The following is a 21,906-nucleotide window of genomic DNA, read 5'->3' as shown; positions in this document are numbered from 1 at the left end:
ACCCGTCCCAGGGCCTTCACCCCTAGTGGGAACCGTCGCCCCCTGCACCCAGCCCTGAGCTCCCTCCAGCACTCCTCATCCCTCGGCCCCACCTGCACCACATGATTTTTGTTGTGCGTGTCACCTCCATATTGGTGCCCATAACAAAATTCATTCTGCACATGGACGTACAAACTGAGAGGGAACGGGGGGGGGGGTGGTACCATTGTCTGTACCAGCCCAGAGGGGAGAAGCTGCCCACACGTTCATGGCTTGGGCAGTTTCGGGGGTGTCCCATCCTGACTGCATCTCTCCCCCCTCCCCCCGCAGGAGTTCTCCCTGCTGCCCCTGGTGGAACCCACCATCACGGCCAACTTCAGCCTCTTCGCGCCCTTCGGCAGCAGCCCCATCAACGGCAAGAACCAGCTCAAGGGGGCGTTCGGCAGCGCCGTGCTGGACAGCGTCCCCGACTACTACACCCAGCTGCTCACCAAGGTACCGCCCGCCCCAGCGTGGGCAAGGCCCCGTGCCTCAGTCTCCCCATCTGTGGGTGAACGAACAGAGCAGAGCCACCTGCTTGGGGGGACGGGGGGAGGCAGGAGGGGCAGGGAGAGCAGGGATTGGGGGCAGGGAGGGGCGGGGCGGGATGCTGCCTGACAGTGACCATCCATGATGGATCCTCTCCGGCAGAACAACCTGAGCAACCCGCCCACCCCGCCCTCCTCGCTGCCCCCCACCCCACCCCCCTCCGTGCAGCAGAAGATGGTGAACGGCGTCACCTCCTCGGAGGAGCTGGCCGAGCAGCCCAAGGAGCCGGACCAGGCCCGGGAAGCCGAAGGCCGGAAGGGTAAGGCGAGCGAGGGCTACACGCCCAGTCCCACAGCTGGGGCCCAGGCTGGAGCTGGCAACCTGCCCCCTCCCCAGGGGAGCAGTGTCTGCGGGGGGCGATGACCTCTGGGGGGGGGAGGGGGGTTGTGTGGGTACTCGGTGCCCCCTGCTGGCCAACCCAGAAGCAGCACGGATGGGATGTGGGAGGAGCTTCTGCCAGGGAGAGTGGGGCTGACAGGCTGGTGTGGAGTTGTAGAGCCGGGGGCGGGGCTGACGGGGGCGGAGTTGTAGGGCCGGGGGCGGGGCTGATGTGCTGGGCCGCATGCCCATGGCAGGACAGCGTCTGGCTCCTGGCGCCAGGCCTTGGTGCTCCCTGACCCTCGCCCTCCTTCCCTCGCCCAGACGCGCCAGCCGTGGAGGTGAAGAGCCTGGACCTGCTGGCGGCCCTGCCCACGCCCCCGCACAACCAGACCGAGGACGTGAGGTGAGGGGCTGGGGGAGCAGCCGGCTGGGCCAGGGGTGGGCTCCCGTCCTGGGCTGGGCCGTTGCTTTGCCCCTCCCCAGTTCCTTTGGGGAGGGTGGGGGTGTCCCCTGGCCATGCCAAGCACTGTACTGGGGGGGCTGGGGTTGTGGGGAATCTCCTGGGTGTAGTGGGGGAGGGGCAATGGCCCCCCGGGCTCTCATGAGTGATGGCAGCGGGGTCCCTGGTCTGCGGTGTCTCACCAACGTCCCCCCTCTCAGGATGGAGAGCGATGAGGAGAGCGACTCCCCCGACAGCATCGTTCCCGCCTCGTCCCCAGAGAGCGTCCTGGGCGAGGAGCCGCCCCGCTTCCCCCTGCTGGCCGAGGTGAAGCCGGAGCTGCCGGAGCGGGTGCTGTCGCCCGTCATCCCCATCATCCCCAGGGCCAGCATCCCAGGTGGGCACGGGCAGGGGTGGGTGGGCTGGGTAGCTGGGGGGAGGATATCCCCGTGGGCGAGTGCCCCTTTAAGGGCTGGGTTGGCTTGGGTGCAGTGTGTATAGGGGGCCCTGGGGTGTGGGCTGGGTTGGCCTGGAGGCTGGGGTCAGCGTGTATGGGGGGACCCTATGAAGTGGGCTGGATACCCAGGGAGGGACCAGGAGGCATGTCCTCTTGGCGTGGCTGGGGTGGCCTGGGGGGTGCATGGGGGTCCCTGGAAGCTGGGGGTGGGCGCTGCACACACCTAAACTGTCTTTCCTCCTGCTCTCAGTGTTCCCTGACCCAAGGCCCCCCGAGGAGCACGGCGGGAAGGTGGCCCTGGCGCAGGGCGTCGCATGGGAGAAGGGGAAAGGCAGCGAAGTCTCAGTCATGCTGACCGTCTCGGCCACAGCTGCTAAGGTGGGGGAGGCGCCGCGTGTGGGGGGAGTGGGGAGGGCCGGGGCTCCCTTCGGCCCATGCGGAGAGCCCCCTGGCATCGTCTCGCCGGGCCCTGCCCCGGAGAGCTCGGGAGCAGGGCCCTGCCCCGGCGTCTCTGACCCAGCCTCTTGCTGCCCCAGAACCTGAACGGCGTCATGGTGGCCGTGGCCGAGCTGCTCCGCGTGAAGATCCCCAGCTCCTACGAGGTGCTGTTCCCCGAGAGCCCGGTGCGGGGCTCCGGGCCTGAGGCCAAGAAGGTGGAGACGGACGGGGCTGGTGAGTATCGGGCAGGCCCTGGGACCCCCTCTCTGGGGGAGGAGCCCTGTGGACAGAGGGTTTCTCCATCCCCCCCGCCCGGGCGCTGGGAGCCTGCGGTGCAGCCATGGGGACCCGTCTCTCTCGTAGGTGGGCTCGGCAGCAAGGCCAGGGCGGCACTGGCCGTGAAAGCCCCCGATGCTGGCACCGAGTGGCTGAAACAGTTTGATGCCATGCTGCCGGGGTACAGCCTCAAGAACGAGCTGGACATCCTGACGCTGCTCAAACAGGTCCGTGACGCGCGGCGGGGGCTTCTCAGGCACGGGGGGGGGGCGGGCGGGCATCTCTTGGCCCGGGGCCGGAATCGGGGCGGGCGGGGGTCAAAGCACAGGGCCAGCCGCACTCTGGCTTGGCAGCCTCTGGCTGGGCTGATCTCCTGGGTGAGCCCCCCCAGGGAGGCTGGCTGGCTATGGGGTGGGGGGGAGGCGCTGAGAAGCGCTGGGCCCAGCCCCTGCGGCCGTGCTCTGATCAGCCCTGCTCTGTGCCCCCAGGAGAGCCCGGGCCTGGAGAAGGCCGTGCAGCACTGCTACGTGAACAACGTCTCCAACCTGGACGTGCGTCAGCTCTCCATCCTGCCCCAGGAGCCGTCCCCGCCCCTGTCGCCCCTTGTCCCCTCCCCTGCCAGCCCCGCCGACGGGGACAGGATCCCAGAGGCGCCCCCTGAGGTGGCCCCCGCGCCCCCCTCCCCGCCAGCCCTCTCCCCGCCCTCCAAGGAGGAGGCGGCACGCTCGCCGCCCAAGCTCAAGCAGCGCTCGCGGCCCCCGGAGGAGGGAGAGGAGCCCCGGCCCCGGCTCAAGAAGTGGAAGGGGGTGCGGTGGAAGCGGCTCCGCTTCCTCATCACCATCCAGAAGGGCGGCGCCAAGCAGGACGGCGAGAAGGAGATCTCCGAGTTCATCGAGAAGCTGGGCACCACCCTGCGGCCCGAGAAGGTGCCCCGGGACCTGCGCAAGTGCTGCTTCTGCCACGAGGAGGGGGATGGTGCCACCGATGGGCCCGCCCGCCTCCTCAACCTTGACCTGGACCTCTGGGTGCACCTGAACTGCGCCCTGTGGTCCAGTGAGGTGTACGAGACGCAGGGCGGGGCGCTGATCAACGTGGAGGGGGCACTGCACCGTGGGCTGCTCACCAAGTGCTCCCTGTGCCAGAAGACGGGCGCCACCAACAGCTGCAACCGCATCCGCTGCCCCAGCGTCTACCACTTCGCCTGCGCCATCCGGGCCAAGTGCATGTTCTTCAAGGACAAGACCATGCTGTGCCCGCTGCACAAGCTCAAAGGCCCCTGCGACCAGGAGCTCAGCACCTTCACCGTCTTCCGGCGCGTCTACATCGAGCGCGACGAGGTCAAGCAGATCGCCAGCATCATCCAGCGCGGCGAGCGCCTCCACATGTTCCGCGTGGGCGGCCTGCTCTTCCATGCCATCGGCCAGCTGCTGCCCCACCAGATGGGCGACTTCCACAGCGTCACAGCCCTCTACCCCGTGGGCTTCGAGGCCACCCGCATCTACTGGAGCCTGCGCACCAACAACCGCCGCTGCTGCTACCGCTGCACCATCTGCGAGAACAACGGGCGCCCCGAGTTCGTGGTGCAGGTCATCGAGCAGGGCCTGGAGGACCTGGTCTTCACCGACTCCTCGCCACAGGGTGAGACGGCCCGGCTCGGCCTTTGGGGGGGGATCCCTGTATAAACAGCTGCTGTGTCCCACCCTAGAGCTGGCTGCATTGGAGCACTGGGTGACCCGTCTGTGGCTGTTAACCTGCTGTTGCAGCCCGCCCCAGAGGTGGCTGCATTTCACAGTGGTGGGGGAGCTGATGCCTTGGGCTTGTTTGCCAGGCCACCGGGAATCACTGCTGAGGGTGAGGGGGGCTGGCGGGGAGCAGGTCAGGAAGCCAAGTCTCATGTTTCCCTCCCTCCCTCCCCAGCCGTCTGGAACCGCATCATCGAGCCGGTGGCGGCCATGAGGAAGGAGGCAGACATGCTGCGGCTCTTCCCCGAGTACCTGAAGGGCGAGGAGCTCTTTGGCCTCACGGTGCACGCGGTGCTGCGCATCGCCGAGTCCGTATGTACCGGAGGGGAGCCCTGAACCCCTCACCCAATGGGAGGGGCAGGCTGGAGGTGGGAGGGACACAGCCCCCGACGATACGCTCGGAACCACGTCGGCCGGGACTCCCCCGGGGACCCTGGCCCAGCACGGGGGTCGGTGCCGGTGCCAGCTGGGCACACTCAGGGAAGCTCCCCGAGGGGACGGGGGTGCGGAACAGGGCTCGTCCTTTTCAGTGGGTCCCCTGCAGGCACCAGGACTGTGGTGCTGGCAGCCGACCCACGGCGGGTTCTGCTTGGTCCCTCCCAGCTGCCTGGCGTGGAGAGCTGCCAGAACTACCTATTCCGCTATGGGCGCCACCCGCTGATGGAGCTGCCGCTCATGATCAACCCCACCGGCTGCGCCCGCTCCGAGCCCAAGATCCTCACCCACTACAAACGGTTAGCGGGGGAGAGGGAGGAGGGCCATTCCCCATGTGGGGGCCACCTGTGAGGGAGGGGCCCTGGCCTGGGTTGGAGCTGGGATTCCCCAGGCCTGGGGCTGGGCCGGGGAGGAGGGGATTGCAAACTGGGCCCCAATGGGCTGGGCTCTGCCATGTGCTGGGCGGTGGGGGTCAGTGCTGGTCCCTCCCCCCACCCCCATCTGCCCCACTGCCGCCGTGCCCATGCTCTCCGCCTGTCGCAGGCCCCACACCCTGAACAGCACCAGCATGTCCAAGGCCTACCAGAGCACCTTCACGGGTGAGACCAACACGCCCTACAGCAAGCAGTTCGTGCACTCCAAGTCCTCGCAGTACCGCCGCCTCAAGACCGAGTGGAAGAACAACGTGTACCTGGCGCGCTCCCGCATCCAGGGGCTGGGGCTCTACGCTGCCAAGGACCTGGAGAAGCACACCATGGTCATCGAGTACATCGGCACCATCATCCGCAACGAGGTGGCCAACCGGCGCGAGAAGATCTACGAGGAGCAGGTGTGAGGAGTGGGGCCGGGGTTGGGGGGGGTGGGGGCTGGAGCACCCTGCAGGCTCAGAGCCTGGGCTGCTCCCAGGGACACCCTTGCCTCTGCGGCTGCATAACTGGCTGTCTCTGCTCTTCCGGCCCCAGAACCGAGGAATCTACATGTTCCGCATCAACAATGAACACGTCATCGACGCCACGCTGACGGGGGGCCCAGCCAGGTGAGGGTGTGGGGCAAATGCCCCCTTGGGAGCCGCTTGCCCCCTGTAGCTTTGTTCAGCCGGGTGCTCTGCAGTCACTGACCCCCCCCCACACACACACTCCCAGCCTCCTGCTGTGCGGACGGGAGTGGCTGAGGGCTTATGGCACTCGCCTACAATCTGGAAGGTGCTGGGTTCAAGTCTGGCGCGATCTCCGGTTGAAAGGCCAGCGCACAGGGGTACCTGCGCCGTTGGGTGAGCGCAGTCACATCCCGCCCTCTGAACCCACGTCAGCCCCATGATCCGGGGGCTGTGGGGAACTTGGAAACCCAAGTAGAGCGAGGAAGGGATTTGGCAGTGGCATAGCTGGGAAGAGAACCCAGGAGTCCTGGCTCCAGCCACCCCACTCTGTCAGGCACCCTTTCTCCCCTCCCAAGCTGCGCGATGGGTATCTGGCATTGATTCAACATATCAAGTCCCCCAAGCTGTGCCTGCTGCGGGGAGAGGGGAACGCAGGGCCTGACCCCTCACCTGGGCTTGCCCCTTGTCCCCACATCCCCACTCTGATGCCCTCCTCTCTGCCTTCCCGCCAGGTACATTAACCACTCGTGCGCCCCGAACTGTGTGGCTGAGGTCGTGACCTTCGACAAGGAAGATAAGATTATCATCATCTCCAGCCGCCGGATTCCCAAAGGGGAGGAGGTAGGGGACTGGGTGTGCTCCCAGCCTGGCCTAGGGGCTCCTGGCGTGTGGTTAGTGCTGCCTCCTGGCTCAGCCCCTGCCCTGCAGGTCACCCTGCCCCGCCCCCAGCAGCACCCCCCTGCTGTTCCTCTGAACAGAACTAGGATCTCCCCCCCCCCCCCCCCCCCCCACCGCGTGCCAGCCTCACAGGCTCGCCCCTGAGCTGTTCAGAGCATTGGGGAGAGCACCGGCCCCGCAATCAGAGCAGAGTCTGGGTGGGCCAGGAGGGGGCAGGGCTACACCAGGCCCCCTCCTCCCGCAGATGTGCTAGGAGGGGGGGCTGCAGGGGTGGTGTGGCTTGGCAGCCGGTGGCGTGACTGCCAGGGCATTGCTGGCTGTGTGACTCTGCCCCTCTCGCCCCCAGCTGACCTACGACTACCAGTTTGACTTCGAAGACGATCAGCATAAAATCCCCTGCCACTGCGGAGCCTGGAACTGCAGGAAATGGATGAACTAGCCGCCACGGGGTCACCAGTCGCAGGCAGCCCCTGCTGCAAGGAGGCCTCTGCTGCGGGTTCTCCTCCCCCTTTGCCATGCTGGGGGCGGGGGAAGCAGAGATGGCGTAGGGGAAACGGCCCCATCTGGAACCCAGGAAGTGAGGTTGGTGCAGGTGGGTCAGCCGGGGCCACTTTCGGTTCCAAAGGCGAGGTGGCTCCAGGGGGCACCGGTCCTCGCTCACACCCATCGGATGCCGTCCAACTAACTTCCACAGGGAGGGCGTATTGAAAAGACCAGGGACCTCGGTTCTCTCCCTAGCCACTCCAGCCCTGCGCGCCTTGGCCCTGGGCCTCTGCTGGCAGGGCGCTGCTCTTCCCGAGTGGGTGGCCACAGCGCCATGAGTGGAACTGATGAACTGGCAACTCAGGGTTTTCTTTGTTTTGCGAGGAGGGCAGGGCCTGTGGCACCAACAAAACCTGCTCTGTCCACCTTGCTCACTGTAAATAACTGGACGGATGCAGGGCGATCGGGGTGCTCCAGCTCGGAGTCCGGGGCAGGGCAGCCGAGGTATCAGACCCACGGGGAGCTCAGATCCAGTCTGTTTGTTTAAAAAAAACAAAACAAAAAAACGAATAATATTTGCTCGCTAACTTACCAAGGTAACAAAGAGACTCCTTGAGCTTGACAATCCCAAACCTCCCAGCCCGGCTCTCTGGAGACAGCCAGAGCTCGCTTGGGCTTCGGTTTATTTCTTGTTCTGTCAACGAAAGCACCGTGAGCATGTGAAGGAGGCACCAGCTGCCGGAGCAGAGCTGGGGAGAGCCGCGTGCAGAAAAGGGCTCCCCCCTCCCCCCCTGATGGACACAAGGAGCCTCTGCACCCAAACCTACCTCATTTTAAGTGTTAGATTCTGCTGTTTTCAATGTGACCCTCCCTCCGAGCCTGACCACGCGCAACCTTCCTAGTTCCCAATGAGAACTAGTGGCAGTGGGCGGAGCCTGGGGAGCCCAAGGAGTGGTAGTGGGCGGAGCCTGGGGTCAAGGGAGATTGTAGCCTTGAGCTCTGACCTGGTTCTGCTTGGAAGGAGAGCCCATAAAATATCCCAGGATCCCCTCCCCCCCGCCTGTGGGCCCCGCCCGGTTGGGTGCACAGGAGTGTTCCTGGCGACTCCCCCACCCTGCACAAAGCTGGGCACCCTGCTGCCAGCCGAGGGGCAGGGCCCAGGAGAGGTGGGGGTTCGGGGCTTTAATTAGAATGTGCCAAGACCCTGGCCTTGCTTCCACCCACCTTCCCAGCACAGCACAGCACAGCACAGCACAGCGTGGCGGAGAGACCAGGCGTTTGGGTTTGGAGGAGCTGAGCTCCAGGGGGGAGCCTCACTTCAGGCTGAGTTTGCTGCTGCTGCTGCCATACTCCTGAGTCTGGGGGTGGGGCAGGGGGCCCTGCCTGAGCCACTCTGCTCCCCCACTACCCAGCTCCCCTTTCACTACCAGAACTGCTGCTCTAGGCTGGCCTGAGGAGGCTGTCTGTGTCTGTAATGTCGGCATGGTAGGGGGGGTATTTATCTATTTATACCTTAGCTTGTATATAGTAGAACCTTGGGGGGCTCTCTCTCCTGTGCTCTGCTTGGCTGAGATTTTGGACTGTGGGGGAGGGGAGATCTTGGTGGGGAGGGCGGGGGGGGAGCAAACATCCTCCCCACTCCCTGCTCTTTCCTCCATTGTTAAATAGAAACCCCGTACGTGACAGGGTCCAGGAGCCTCCTGCCACGCGTGGGCTCCCCGGGGAGGGGAGGAGATTGGTGGCTTTACAAACCAGGCCCCACTTCTCCCCTCCAGCCTCCCCCTGCTACAGCACCCTATTGCTGATGGTTGAATGCTCATCCGGGAGGGACCTTCTAAGACTGCTGTAAACCAGAGGGGGCTGGAGGTCCTGCGCTCGCCGCCCCTTTCCATTAAACTGTATCGTTTGACATCTCTTAACGCACAAAGGCATAACACCCCCACCCCCTCGGGGATGGCACAGGGAATGGCACAGTTGTGAGGAAAGAAGCAGAAACAAACTCCTGACCTGCTCTCCCATGCCACAGCTGCCTGGCTCAGCTGAGGAGGGTTCTCTTTTGTATTAAACTTCCTTCCTCTCCTGGGGCGGGAGAGGGAATTCAATGAAGTGAGATTATTTTGGGGGGAGTGAAATCTGGGGGAGGGGGGCCCCAGGGCATTTTATGTTTTTAAATCAAAAGATTTCAAGTGAGAGAGAAGAACTGTCGCGTTTTTAAAAAGCTGCTTCTGCAACTATTCAAAGCTGCAAAAGGTTTAAAATGAAATGTTAAAACTCGGGGTGAGGGCAGGGAATAATAAAATAAAAAATATACACAAAATTTAAATTTAAAACTGTAAATAAAATGGGAGCTGTGTAGAGAGAAAAAAACGTTTTTACCAATAATAAAACCACTGGATGTTATTTTAAAATAAAGATGTGCGAGAGAGAAAAAGCCAGTATAACTTTTGTTTTGTTTTTTCCATTCACTTGGAAGGCTGTAAAGTGTATAAAATAAAACTTTAAAAAATTACTACAAAAAAAAGGATTAAAGCTGGGCAAGAGTAAAGAAAATAACAGACTATAGCAGGTTGTATGACTTTTTAGACTATGGTTAGAGTATAAAATAGTCCTGTAGATTTTAGCTGGGGAGGGGGGAAAACCTATACAGTTTTTAATTTTTATATAAACTATAATCCAGTCCCAGAGCTGATCTTTGATTTTTTTTTTAAAGTTCTCTGCTTGTAAATTCGCATTCAAAGCCTTGTCCAATACTTCTGTTTGTTTACAGTTGCAGATATTCTATTTTAAGTTTTACCTTTTATGATCCTGAAATAACCATTTATTATTTTGTTGGGTTTTTTAAAAAAATAAAGTTTAAAATGAAACTATGGCAAGCGTGGAGTCTGTGAGGAATCTTCCTTTGGGTGGGGGGTTTATTTTTTGTGTGAATCCCGTACAGCGAGGTTGTCCTTCGGAACAAAGAAAAGAACGCGCGGGGGGCGGGGGGGATACAATTATTCTTTTTAAGAAACACGAAGCTGAACCTGTCTGTGGCATGTTTTGTACGGGATGGACGTTTGAACTGTATAGAAGTGATGTTCCAAGAGGCACCGAGTGAGTTTCAAAGTTTGCTTCTCTGAGTTTGTTTTTAAAGGAAAAAAATAAAAGTGCATTTTCAATAGTGGGTGATGCTGGAGTGCCGCGTGTGGGTTTTTTGTGGGGGTCCCGGCCCCCCCCCCCCCCCGGGTTCAATGCAGCTCCAGGCCCGGCCCCTGCGCCTCAGGGCCAAGGCGGGGCGGGGCCGGTCTGGGCGGCGAGGGCCGGGTCCAGTGGCGGGGAGTTCCGCGGGCCCAGCGCCGCCTTGGCTCGGCTCAGAGCAGAGACCGAGCGTGGGAAACCCCCGCCCCCCCCCATGACCGGAAGGAACGTTCAGGCTCCGCGGGGGGGGGTCAAAGGTCACGGTGCAGGGGTGATTTTATCAGCCGGGTGCCTCCCCGCGTCTACTTCCGGTCACATGACCTCTGTTGGCGGAAGCGGCTGAAGTAGATCCGGGCGGAAGTGAACCGGCTCCGGCCCCGCCCGCTGCTGCTGCCCCCGGGTGCTCGGCGGCAGCCAGACGAGCCGCGGCCATGGAGGCGGTAAGAGCCCGGCCGGGGCCCCGGGAAAGGGGGGAGGTCCCCGGAGCGGCATCCCCCCGTCGGTCCGCGTGGGGAGCCCCCCCCGGATCGGGTCCCTGCCCCCCCGGATCGGGCCCCGCGCCCCTTGGGCCCCCCCGGATCGGGTCCCTGCCCCCCCGGATCGGGCCCCGCGCCCCTTGCCCCCCCCCGGATCGGGCCCCTTGGCCCTCCCCCCCTGCAGCGGGCCCCCCCTTTCTCCCCTCTGGCTGCTGCCCCAGAGACTGCCCCCCCCCCGGGATGCATCACCCCCATTAACTCCCCTTGCAGTAGGGGTGGCTGTGGGGTCCCCTCTAACGGGAGGGGCCCCTGGAGCAGCGACCCCCAGTAGGTGCCCCCCCCCCCGGGGCAGCGATTCTCTGGGTGCCCGGCGCGGTGCCCGGCGTCAGTCGATGCTGCTCCTCGGGGTGCAGACCTGCCCCCCCCCCCCCCCCCGGTGTCTCCCGCCTGCTCCGGGCCCAGACCCTGGCGTGAGCCGCCAACGGCGTCTGCACCGAGCCCGGGCACCCGGTGCCCTGGACAGGCCACGCCAGCGGGAACAGAGCCAGACGGGGCTGGGGGGCGAGAGCGAAACGCCCAATGCCCCGGGCCAGGCCAGCTCCGGCGCCGCCCCCGGGCGAGTGGCACCGCGTGTCCCTCGTCGGCACCAACCCGAGAGTCAGGCTGGCCCGGGGCCGGGTCACCTGGAAGGTGGTTTTCCCAGAGGAGGTGGCAGGTGAGCAGGGCTTTCTCTGTGGCCCGATGGCGCCCTGCCCAGCTGGGTGCCCCCTGTCAGCCTGGCCTGCGGCCTCCTCTCCCTGGCGCGTGAGCAGTGACCTTTCCTGCCCAAAGCCCGTTTCTTATTTATATCCTGGGAGCTCTCTCTGTCCCATGGCTCCAGCTCTGCCTGCCTCTGCCCGCGTAGCCCTGCCAGGGAGTTGGGGGGCCCCTCTCTGGGGCTACAGCCCAGACCCACGGCCTGGGCATGGATTCCTCTGGGCTGTGCGCAGGCAGGGGGCTGCTCCTCCCGCACCCCAGGGCTCTGTTACCTTCCAGCTCGGTGGTGTGAGCTCCGTGCCCAGCCCGGCCTGCGCCCAGATCCCCCATTTCCTCCTCCCGGGCCTTCGCTGCGCTGAGCCCCCGGCTGGGGACTCTGGTGTGTCTCCGGCCAGCTCCCTCGCTGCCCCAGCCGAGACAATGATGCATGCTGCAGCCTGGAGAGGGGGTCTGCCAGGCTCTGGGGGCTCATGGCCTGGAAATAGCGTTCAGGGCTTGGTTGGCTGCGGTCCCTGCCCACCTGCTCTGTGAGCGCCCGAGGGGTTGAAATCCCCGCCCAGGGCAGCCAGTGGAGGTTGGAGGCCAGAGGGCCGGGTGGTATTTGCTCCCACCCCTGCTGCATGGGGCAGTCCTGTCCCCTGGGATGTGCTGGGGGAGCACCTTGGAAGTGGCCAGGCCAGGCCCCCCCATGCGCTCTCTGCAGCAGAGAGGCTGGGGGTGTTGCTGAATCTGGGTGCTGGGGCAGTGCCCGTGGGCCAGTGCTGTCAGCGTTTCAGGAAGGCTGCAGGATGCCCGACCTAAAGGGACAGAACCCCCAGATTAGGGCTGTTGGGGAGTCCAGCCAGGCGACCGTCCCTGGGGGTTTAGTGGGATTGTGGATGGGGTGCCAGGCCTGGTGGCCGTGGCCGTGGTGGGATGAGCTGGGGGGACTCAGCCTGGTTCCTGCGGGAGAAATGTCCCCGTGGTCTCCATGCTGGGGTGAGGCTGGATCTGGGACTGGTCCCACACCTTGGCCAGCTGGCTCTCGGGCTCCCTCTGCCGCAATGGTTCGTCCAACGGCCCGGCGTGGCCACCAGGGGCTGTCAAGGTGCTAGGCTTGTGTCCTGGGCACACGCCGGCTGGGGCCTCTCTGCCCCCTCCATCGCCCCTTCTCTTCCTGAACTGGGGGCAGGATTCTCCCTCCCTGTCCCAAGCACTGGGGCAGTGTTGCTGCGTGCGGGTAACCAGCTGCCGGGCTCTGCCGCAGAGGCGGCTGCCTGTCGGAGGCGGGGGCAGTTTGCGAAGCGCGCTGAGAGAAGTTGAGATGAAAGAGAAGTGGTCGCTCCCTCGTAGCAGCCGGAGCTTCCTCGAGAGCCAGGCCAGCCCTGGGCCAGAGCCAGGTTCCCTCTCTGAAAAGGAAAGTGAAAAGTGCGGCTTGGCTTTCGCTTCCTCTCGGCAGCTCCCTGGCTAAGGCGGCCTTGCAGCTCGACGGGTGGTTATGGCCCCAGCCGCCCCACGTAGAAACCCAGCGCTGCACATGATTTGCACTAGGGAAGGAGCGGGTTAGCGCAGGGGCCGGGAGCCGGGACTCCTGGGTTCTTTTCTCACCCGGCTCTGCCTCACCCTGCTCAGCTGGGCCCAGGCATCGCTGCTGGGGCTGGCGGGAGACTGGCTGGGTGGGGTGGGATTTCCCCTGGGAATGGGCAGGGAAGGAAACCCGCTGTCCTGCCTCGTGCGCACCGTGGGGCGGGCAGCTCCGGGCACAGCGCAGCTGCGTGTGGGGCAGGGGGACTTTACAAATGATTTCTTAGAGAGGTTTTTTAAGGTGCTGCAGGAGCAGAGCTGCTGGGGAGTGAGGGGTGGCCCACAGAGTGGGGAGGGGGTTACCTACAGGAGCAGGGCCGGGGGGTGTGTGCCTGCAGAGTGGGGAGGGGGTTACCTACAGGAGCAGGGCCGGGGGGGGTGTGCCCGCAGAGTGGGGAGGGGGTTACCTACAGGAGCAGGGCCGGGGGGAGTGCCTGCGGGAGCTGGGCCAGGGGGGTTACCCGCAGAGTGGGGAGGGGGTTACCCGCAGGGCCCGGGGGGGGGGTGCCTGCTGTGTGTGTGGGGGGGGGGGGGTTACCCGCAGAGTGGGGAGGGGGTTACCTGCAAGGCTGGGGGGGGTGCCTACGGGAGCTGGGCCAGGGGGGTTACCCGCAGAGTGGGGAGGGTGCCTGCTGTGTGTGGAGGGGGTTGCCTGCAGAGTGGGGAGGGGGTTACCTGCGGGGCGGGGGGTGATGCCTGCAGAGTGGGGGGGGGTGCTTGCAGCAGCCGGGCTGCCATGGTCCTTTCCCAAAGCAATGAGTCCGTGTTACGGGGCGGGAGAGCAGCCCGTCTTATAGCCAGTGTCCCCTGTGGCTTCTCCTCTTCCCAGCAGCTGCTCTGCTCTGGGGGACGGTCTCGTCTCGGGGTGGCTGGGGAGTCTCTGATTTCTGTCTGTCTGCAGGGCCCGGTTCCGGAGAGCGTTGCTGAGAAGTGCCCCCTGGCGCCGGAAGGTGAGGGCTGGGCCGGGGCTGCCCGGTGCCTCAGACAGGAAGGGGTGTCGGTCCAGTCCCCTGCGCTGTGTTAGCTAGGCCAGCCCTAGCAGGGGTTTGTCCAGCCTCCCGGGACGGAGAACGATTTATCACCCTCCTCTGCCAGCCCCGACTCCTCTTCCCCAGGGTTTCAGCCTGTCCTCGCGACTCCTGGGGCTGCTCCGTCGCTCTGTTGGCCCCTCGCCACGCGGCGCCCAGTGCTGGGGGAGCCTGAGCTGGGCACGGGCTGCAGGGGCCATGCAGGGGAGGGGGCATGCGCCCAGGCTGGGAGCAAGAGCTGCTCCCGGGAACAGGACTCCCATGACCCCCCAGACCTTCCCCTCTGCACTCCCGGCTCTTCCCCTCACACACACCCTGGGGGCACAGCTGGAGCAGGCCCCTGAGCTCCCCTCCCCCAGCCCCCTGACGGCGCCTTCTCCCCCCAGACGTGGAGCCCAGCAGCGGGGTGTACTCCTGCTTCATGAAGTCGCATCGCTGCTACGACCTGATCCCCACCAGCTCCAAGCTGGTCGTCTTCGACACCTCCCTGCAGGTGGGTGCTCCGCGGGGTGTGCACGAGACTGGCGCTGGCTACGTGTGTGCCCACACCCCAGGGTGGGTCCCCCACGGCACATGTGGGCTCACCCCGGGGGGCAGGAGGCCCCGAGACTGGCTTCCCTGGGCACAGCCCCCAGGGCTGGCTGCTCCAGCCCCCCGGCTGCACAGGGTGCCCCCCTCCCACGACCTCCCCTGCCCCCCACCCCCTGGGAGCTCTGTCCGGCACTGCCCCCCCACCCCCCAGTCTGACGTGCGTCCATGTTGGGCTGCAGGTGAAGAAAGCCTTCTTCGCGCTGGTCACCAACGGCGTGCGGGCCGCCCCGCTCTGGGACAGCAAGAAGCAAAGCTTTGTGGGTAAGTCGGGGTCAGGGCGAGGGGCGCACTGGGGATCAGAAGGGCCCTGGGGATCGGGCTGCCCGGAGGCTCCTTGCCCCACTCACTTGGCCTTTTCCCTCCAGGGATGCTGACCATCACCGACTTCATCAACATCCTCCATCGCTACTACAAGTCGGCCATGGTAAGGATGGGCATACGCACCCCCGGCGCCAGAGATGGGTGCCCGCCCTGGCTCCATGGGGCTGCATGGGCCCCGGCCCCGGCCAGCTTCGTTCCCGTGGGGCTGAGAGTTATAACCGAGCCCCCAGCAATGGTCCCACCACCACCAGGGTCATGCCCCTCGTTCCTGGGCGTCTGGTCCCGCTGGGCACGTTAGTGCTGGGGTCTCTGCCCCCCCCTTCCCGCCCCAGGACGCAGCCCCCAAGACGCGCTCGGGCCGACTGCCGAGATGACTGAGGCTAACTCCCCTCCCCCCGGCGTCTAGGTTCAAATCTACGAGCTGGAGGAGCATAAAATCGAAACGTGGCGAGGTAAGGGGGGGCGGGGTGTTTGGGGGGTGAGGATGAAGGAGAAGGGGGGAGTACTGTGTGGGGGAGGTGCAGTGGTGCCAGGTGGGGGGAGCTGAGGGGCACCGTGCCAAGGGTGGGGGCCTGGGACCCCCTGTGCCAAGGGCAGAGCTGGACTGTCTCCGACCGGAGCCGAAAGCTGCCCCAGGCCCCACGGTGCCCCCCTCCCTTGGCTGGGACCGAGCCTGCGCTGTGAGCCCCGCTCGGTGTCTCGCTGAGTGCGTCTCCTCTCCCCCACAGAGGTGTATCTGCAAGACTCCTTCAAACCGCTGGTCTGCATCTCCCCCAATGCCAGGTAAGAGCTGGGCTGCTGGCCGCCCGGCTCGCTGGGGGCTCCCCGTGCCCTCTGGGAAAGGGAGCGGTGGGGGACTGTTTACCTGCATCGCCCAGGCCTGGCCCAAGACATGTTCTGGGGGGGGCTGGGCCGCTCTGGTCACAGGCTCTGGGGCTGCCGAGAGAGCCCAGGAGCCCTGCACCAGCCACTGGCCTTCCCCACCCTCGCTGGGAGGAGAACCCAGGAGTCCGGGGGGCTCTGCCCCTGCTCGGGGCGCCAGTCTACCCCGCCCCTGTCTGTCTCGCAGCCTCTTCGACGCCGTCTCCTCGCTGATCCAGAACAAGATCCACCGGCTGCCCGTCATCGACCCGGACTCGGGGAACACCCTCTACATCCTCACACACAAACGCATCCTCAAGTTCCTCAAGCTGTTTGTAAGTCCTGCCCGCCGGGGTCCCGGGGGCGGCGGAATCCGCCCATTTGCTGCCCTGGGTCAGGCGCCCGCGGCGGGAACACGCCTCACCCGGCGCCAAGGAACAGCTGCATCTGCCCCGCTCGGCCCGAGGCGGCGCTGCCCAGCCCCTGCCGCCGCGCCGAGAAGGTGGTGGTTAGCTCCGCTCTCCGCTGGCTGCAGGGGTCCCCCCCCCGCCCCTCCCCACCGTGACCCCTGTGACGGGTTGGATCACAGAAACCCCCTTGGGAGCTGCCACCCGATGTGCCAGGACTACCCCTGCTCCTGTTTTCCCTGCCAGCTCAGGACTCCAGCACCCTGTCTTGCTGAGCTAGACACTCCCGTCTGCTCCAGCACAGACCCAGGGTCTGAATCACTTGTCCCAAAGCTGCAAGTTTACCTGAAAACAGCTCCCAGATGTGTGCTTGTCTTTAGCACTCAGATGCCCAACTCCCAATGGGGTCTAAACCCAGATAAATCCGTTTTACCCTCTATAAAGCTTATGCAGGGCAAACCCAGAAATTGTTCGCCCTCTATAACACTGATAGCGAGATTTGCACAGTTGTTTGCTCCCCCAGGTATTAATACATACTCTGAGTAAATTACTAAATAAAAAGTGATTTTATTAAATACAGACAGTAGGATTTAAGTGGTTCCAAGCAGTAACAGGCAGAACAAAGTAAGTCACCAAGTAAAATAAAATGAAATGCACAAATCTATGTCTAATCAAACTGAATACAGATGAGATCCTCACCAGTTCCAGAGTGCTCCCTTTTACAGGCTAATCTCCTTTGTGCCTGGGTCCAGCAATCACTCACACCCCCTGTAGTTACTGTCGTTTGTTCCAGTTCCCTTCAAGTATCCTGGGGGGGTGGAGAGGCTCCTTCCTTAGCCAGCTGGAGACAAAATGGAGGGGTCTCCCCCAGGTTTAAATAGACTCTCTCTTGTGGGTGGAGACCCCCTTCCTTCCTCCTATGCAAAGTCCAGCTCCAAGATGGAGTTCTGGAGTCACATGTCCCTGCATGACTCAGTCTTTACAGGCCGACGCCATTGTCCACATGGCATCTTGCATGTCTCCGGGAAGACTTCTCATGTGGATTGGAGCATTCCAACATGCATTGTTCCCCAAGTGTTTCCTGATCGGGTACTTAACCTGGCGAATTCCTTCCTAAAGGAGCTGACCAAATGCCTCCCAAAGCTTACTTAGAAACCAGGCCAGCATACAGCCCATATTCTTAACCTCGAGTAGAAAATGATCTATGTGTACAAATAGGATGAATAGATATAGTAGACCAGAACCTTTACGGAGATATGTTACAAGGCACAGGCAGCACAAAACATATTCCAGTTATGTCATAGATACATTTATAAGCACCCCCTCCCCATAAAGCCTTATGGGGTACACTGTCACAACCCCCCCTGTATTCCCCGCAGATAACGGAGGTCCCGAAGCCAGAATTCATGGCCAAAACCCTGGAGCAGCTGAAGATTGGCACCTACGCCAACATCGCCTTGGTGCGCCCCAACACGCCGCTCTACGTGGCGTTGGGCATCTTCGTGCAGCACCGCGTCTCTGCCCTACCCGTGGTGGACGAGTCAGGTGAGGGGAGGAGAGGGTGTGTCTCCGTATCTCCCCCGGGCGACAGGCCCAGAGGGTGGGGGCTCCTGGGGGTGCGGCTCATTCCTCGGCACGCAGCTCTGGACTGGACTGCCTGCGAGCTCCCTGGGGGGCCATGCCAAGCTGAGACACCCCCCCCCCCCCCCCATGCAGAGCCAGAGGCCCCCCAGGGCAGCGTGCCGGACAGGAACACGCCAATCCCGAGCCGTGGCTCCAAACCAGAGCTTTGTCTGCGCAGCCGGGCTCCTGCTTCCCGCGCTCCCATATCCCTCTCCCACGCTCGGCTCCCAGCACAGGCCCGCAGAGGCCCCGTCCCCGTCTCACCAGCCCCTCCCCTCCTCTGTCTCAGGTCGGGTCGTGGACATTTACTCCAAGTTTGACGTCATTGTGAGTACCGTCCCCAATGCAGAGCTTGGGGGGCGGGGGGCTGCACCAGCTGGTGGGATGGGGGAGGAGCTGGGGGGGAGGGGGGTACCTGCGCCGGCTGGTGGGATGGGGGAGGAGCTGGGGGGTACCTGGGCTAGCTGGTGGGATGGGGGAGGAGCTGAGGGGAGGGGGGTACCTGCGCTGGCTGGTGGGATGGGGGAGGAGCTGAGGGGGGGGATGGGGGGTACCTGCGCTGGCTGGGGGGATGGGGGAGGAGCTGGGGGGTACCTGGGCTGGCTGGTGGGATGGGGGAGGAGCTGAGGGGGGGAATGGGGGGTACCTGCGCTGGCTGGGGGGATGGGGGAGGAGCTGGGGGGTACCTGGGCTGGCTGGTGGGATGGGGGAGGAGCTGAGGGGGGGATGGGGGTACCTGGGCTAGCTGGTGGGATGGGGGAGGAGCTGGGGGGTACCTGCGCCGACTGGTGGGATGGGGGAGGAGCTGAGGGGGGGAATGGGGGGTACCTGCGCCGGCTGGTGGGATGGGGGAGGAGCTGAGGGGGGGAATGGGGGGTACCTGCGCCGGCTGGTGGGATGGGGGAGGAGCTGGGGGGGAGGGGGGTACCTGCGCCGGCTGGTGGGATGGGGGAGGAGCTGGGGGGTACCTGGGCTGGCTGGTGGGACTGGATGCTCTCCCCACTTGGCCTGTGGGTGCCACACACAGACCCCCCTGGGGCGTTGCCCGGGGGTGGCTGTCGTTGCTGGGCATGGCGGAGGTCAGCCCCGCCGGGGGGCAGGTTCCTGTGGGGCGCAGTGAGCAGCAGGCGGGGTTTGCTCTGGGGCCAGCGAGTGCAGCTCCCCCGTTCACCCCCTGTCCCCAGAACCTGGCGGCCGAGAAGACGTACAACAACCTGGATGTGACGGTGACGCAGGCGTTGCAGCATCGCTCGCACTACTTCGAGGGGGTGTTGAAGTGCTACAAACATGAGACCCTGGAGACCATCATCAACCGCCTGGTGGAGGCCGAGGTAACCTCCCCCCGCGAGGCCCTTCCTACCCCCGGAGCCCCCTATCCCCCCATGGGACCCTCCTATCCCCCCATGGGGCCCCCCCATGCCCCTCACAGCCTCCCATGGCCCCCCCATGCCCTGCGGGGCCCCTCCCATCCCCCCATGGGCCTCAGAGCCTCCCATGGCCCTCCCCATGCCCCCCTGGAATCCCTCCTACTCTCCCATGCCCCCCTGGAGCCCCCAATGCCCCGCAGGGCCCCTCTTATCCCGCCATGGCCCTCCCCATGCCCCCCTGGAGCCCCTCCTACTCCCCCATGCCCTCTCAGAGCCCCCCATGCGGGGCCCCTCCTATCCCCCCATGGTCCCCGGAGCCTCCCATGGCCCCCCTATGCCCTGCGGGGCACTTCCCATCCCCCCATGGCCCCCCATGCCCCTAGGGCCCCTCCTATCCCCCATGCCCCCCCGGAGCCACCAATGGCCCCCTCCCATGGCCCCCGGAGCCTCCCATGGCCCCTCCCATGCCCTGCAGGGCCCCCCGCAGCCCCCTATGGCCCCCCTTCCCCCATGGGGCCCCTCCTATCCCCCATGGCCCCCGGAGCATACCCATGGCCCCCCATGCTCTGCAGGGCCCCTCCCATCCCCCCATGGCCCCCCGGAGCCACCAATGGCCCTCCCATGGCCCCCCTTGCCTCTCCTATCCCCCCATGGCCTCCCTGCTCTGTGGGGCCCCACCTATCCCCCATGGCCCCCCCATGCCCTGCGGGGCCCCTCCCATCCCCCCAGAGCCCCCAATGGCCCCCCTTGCCTCATGGAGCCCCTCCTATCCCCCATGTCCCCCCTGAGCCTCGCATGGCCCCCCCTTGCCCCACGGGGCCCCTCCCTGTAAACCCCCCGGGGAGGGACACAGTCCAACCCAGCGGGGACAATTCTTCCCTCCCAGTCAGCCTGGCCCCCGGGCACTAGCATTAGCCAATCCCACCCCACCCTGCCCACGGCTCCGCTTCCCCCAAACCGCAGTGTCAGAGCTGGGGGGTCCAAGCTCCCTTGGGTTGCAGGGCCCCCGCCTGACTGCGCTCTGTCTGTCTGCCGTAGGTCCATAGGCTGGTGGTGGTGGACGAGAACGAAGTGGTGAAGGGCATCGTCTCCCTCTCTGACATCCTGCAGGCGCTGGTGCTCCCGGGCGGGCCCTGGCCCTGAGGGGGGCGCCCCGCTGCCTGTCTGAGACTGTCGCCGAGGCGGGGCTCTGAGTGACAGGGACCAAGGATACCAAGCCCCCCCGGCCACCCATCACGCGCTGGCCCTGCCACTGCTCCACCAGCATCACGCCACCCGAGCCAGCTGCACTCCAGCCCAAAGCCAGCAATAAACCCACCCAGTTCCCCCGGACAGGCTGGGCTGCTCCATCCACAGGGAGTGGGGCAGGGCTGGCCCCCAGGCCCCACCAGCGCGACAATGCCATGTGTGGGGCATCACGCGGCCGGGGGCACCCTGCACGGGTGCTGCCAGCGCCTCCTGAAAGGGCCAGGGAAGCCCTGTGTGATGAGCTGCCCCCCAGTGCTGGACCTGGTCCCGTTTCTGCGCCCTGGGGCCCTTTGTCTACCCCCCGGGGGCTGGAACAGTTTCCTTATTTCATCCCCCACCCCCCAGGGCGCAGATCTCAACCAGCTCCTGCCCTGCAGTGCCACACGGCCCTGCCCCCGGGCATCTGAAACTCCCCCCCACTCCCCCGTGATTCCCCCCTTCCCTAAAGAAAGTCCAAACGCTGTTTTTACTGAACATGCGGCGTGGGGGGGGCTCACTCACTCTTCCTCTCGCTGCCCCAGGGTGGGAGCCCAGCACGGGCGGCTGGAGTCTGGGCCAGCAGCCGTGGGGATGTTGGGGGAGGAGATGCCCGGGGCTCCGTCCCCGCGGTGTCTGCACCTATCACTGCTCGGTTACTGTAAGTCTAATAAAGACCAGCCCTGTGTCTAGAGGAAGTTACTCTCGCGGGGGCTGCGCAGGTGGGTGACGGACCAGACTGCAAGGGCTGCTGTGAAGGTCGGAGGCCGTCTCTAGCGGGGTCCCACGGGGCTCAGGCCTGGGGCTGCTGCTCCTCCGTGTTTTCATTCATGACATGGATGATGGTGCAGAGGATGCTTAGAAAATCGGCCGCTGACACCAGGCTGGGTGGGGCTGCAAGCACGTTGGAGGGCAGGATTTGAATTCACAATGACCTTCCACGCGCTGAAATTCAATGAAGACAAGTGCAAAGTACTTCCCTGGGGAAGGAAAACTCTAGTGCGCAGCTGCACCCGGGGAGAAGTGGCCAGGTGGGAGCACGGCCAGAGAGGAGCCGGGGCTCAGGGTGAACCACGCACTGAGCCAACAAGGTGTAGCTGGGTGTCACGGAGTATTGGGGGACTCAGGGCCCTGCACCCCCGGCTTCCTGCGATTCACCATGACTCTCAGCCAGCCAGTAAAGCAGAAGGTTTATTTGGATGACAGGAATACAGTCCAAGACAGGTCTTGCAGGCACAGACAACAGGGCCCCCCTCAGTTAGGTCCAGCTTGGGGTCCCAGGGCATGCCAGCCCACCCCCCTTGGGGGGTCAGAGCCATCTCTGCCTCCCAGCCATCTCTCCAGCCTGCTTCCAGCCTGCTTCCAGCACTCCCCTTCAGCGACCCCTCCCACAGCCTTTGTTCAGTTTCCCGGGCCCCGGAGTCACCTGACCTCCCACCCCCTCCTGGGCTCTCATGTTACAAGCTCAGGTATGTTCCCTTGGGCCGGCTCCCATCCCCCGATGCAGACCATCCTAGTCACACTCCCCTGTCAGCATTCACACACCCCAGCAAGAACAGTCCCAGTTCGTCACATCTCTC

At 64.4% G+C, this 21,906-nt stretch overlaps 2 protein-coding genes across 10 annotated transcripts in view; both read left to right on the top strand.

The window, feature by feature from the left end:
- The window catches only part of KMT2D (lysine methyltransferase 2D), a 45,333-nt gene extending 35,534 nt beyond the window's left edge, over window positions 1-9,799 (top strand). For 7 of the 8 annotated variants that reach the window (XM_065575850.1, XM_065575845.1, XM_065575849.1 and 4 more), the window contains 14 exons: window positions 310-474; window positions 670-826; window positions 1,210-1,291; window positions 1,549-1,724; window positions 2,035-2,162; window positions 2,321-2,456; window positions 2,586-2,725; window positions 2,987-4,136; window positions 4,416-4,552; window positions 4,844-4,974; window positions 5,219-5,504; window positions 5,638-5,711; window positions 6,284-6,392; window positions 6,796-9,799. In XM_065575850.1, the coding sequence (XP_065431922.1) occupies window positions 310-474; window positions 670-826; window positions 1,210-1,291; window positions 1,549-1,724; window positions 2,035-2,162; window positions 2,321-2,456; window positions 2,586-2,725; window positions 2,987-4,136; window positions 4,416-4,552; window positions 4,844-4,974; window positions 5,219-5,504; window positions 5,638-5,711; window positions 6,284-6,392; window positions 6,796-6,888 (2,964 nt within the window). In that variant the 3' untranslated portion in view covers window positions 6,889-9,799. The remainder of the gene's footprint in view (window positions 1-309; window positions 475-669; window positions 827-1,209; window positions 1,292-1,548; window positions 1,725-2,034; window positions 2,163-2,320; window positions 2,457-2,585; window positions 2,726-2,986; window positions 4,137-4,415; window positions 4,553-4,843; window positions 4,975-5,218; window positions 5,505-5,637; window positions 5,712-6,283; window positions 6,393-6,795) is intronic. The other variant, XM_065575846.1, reaches the window with a different exon arrangement.
- A 605-nt stretch (window positions 9,800-10,404) lies between these two features.
- Window positions 10,405-21,018, top strand: PRKAG1 (protein kinase AMP-activated non-catalytic subunit gamma 1). Of its 2 annotated transcripts, none has more exons than XM_065575853.1 (12): window positions 10,405-10,549; window positions 13,806-13,854; window positions 14,319-14,425; window positions 14,703-14,784; window positions 14,889-14,947; window positions 15,251-15,296; window positions 15,573-15,627; window positions 15,914-16,040; window positions 17,492-17,657; window positions 18,025-18,062; window positions 18,920-19,066; window positions 20,141-21,018. In XM_065575853.1, exons 1-12 carry the CDS (start codon window positions 10,541-10,543, stop codon window positions 20,243-20,245), a joined length of 990 nt encoding a protein of 329 aa, XP_065431925.1. In that variant the 5' UTR covers window positions 10,405-10,540; the 3' UTR covers window positions 20,246-21,018. The 2 variants fall into 2 exon arrangements, with proteins under 2 accessions (XP_065431925.1, XP_065431926.1); XM_065575854.1 differs by lacking the exon at window positions 10,405-10,549 and adding an exon at window positions 11,071-12,882.
- The last annotated feature ends 888 nt before the right edge of the window (window positions 21,019-21,906 follow it).

The sequence above is a fragment of the Chrysemys picta genome, chromosome 22 (assembly GCF_011386835.1).
Source record: "Chrysemys picta bellii isolate R12L10 chromosome 22, ASM1138683v2, whole genome shotgun sequence".
Classification (NCBI taxonomy): Eukaryota; Metazoa; Chordata; order Testudines; family Emydidae; genus Chrysemys; species Chrysemys picta.
Note: the sequence above shows the minus strand (reverse complement) of the source record. Positions and strands in the feature narration are given on the sequence as shown.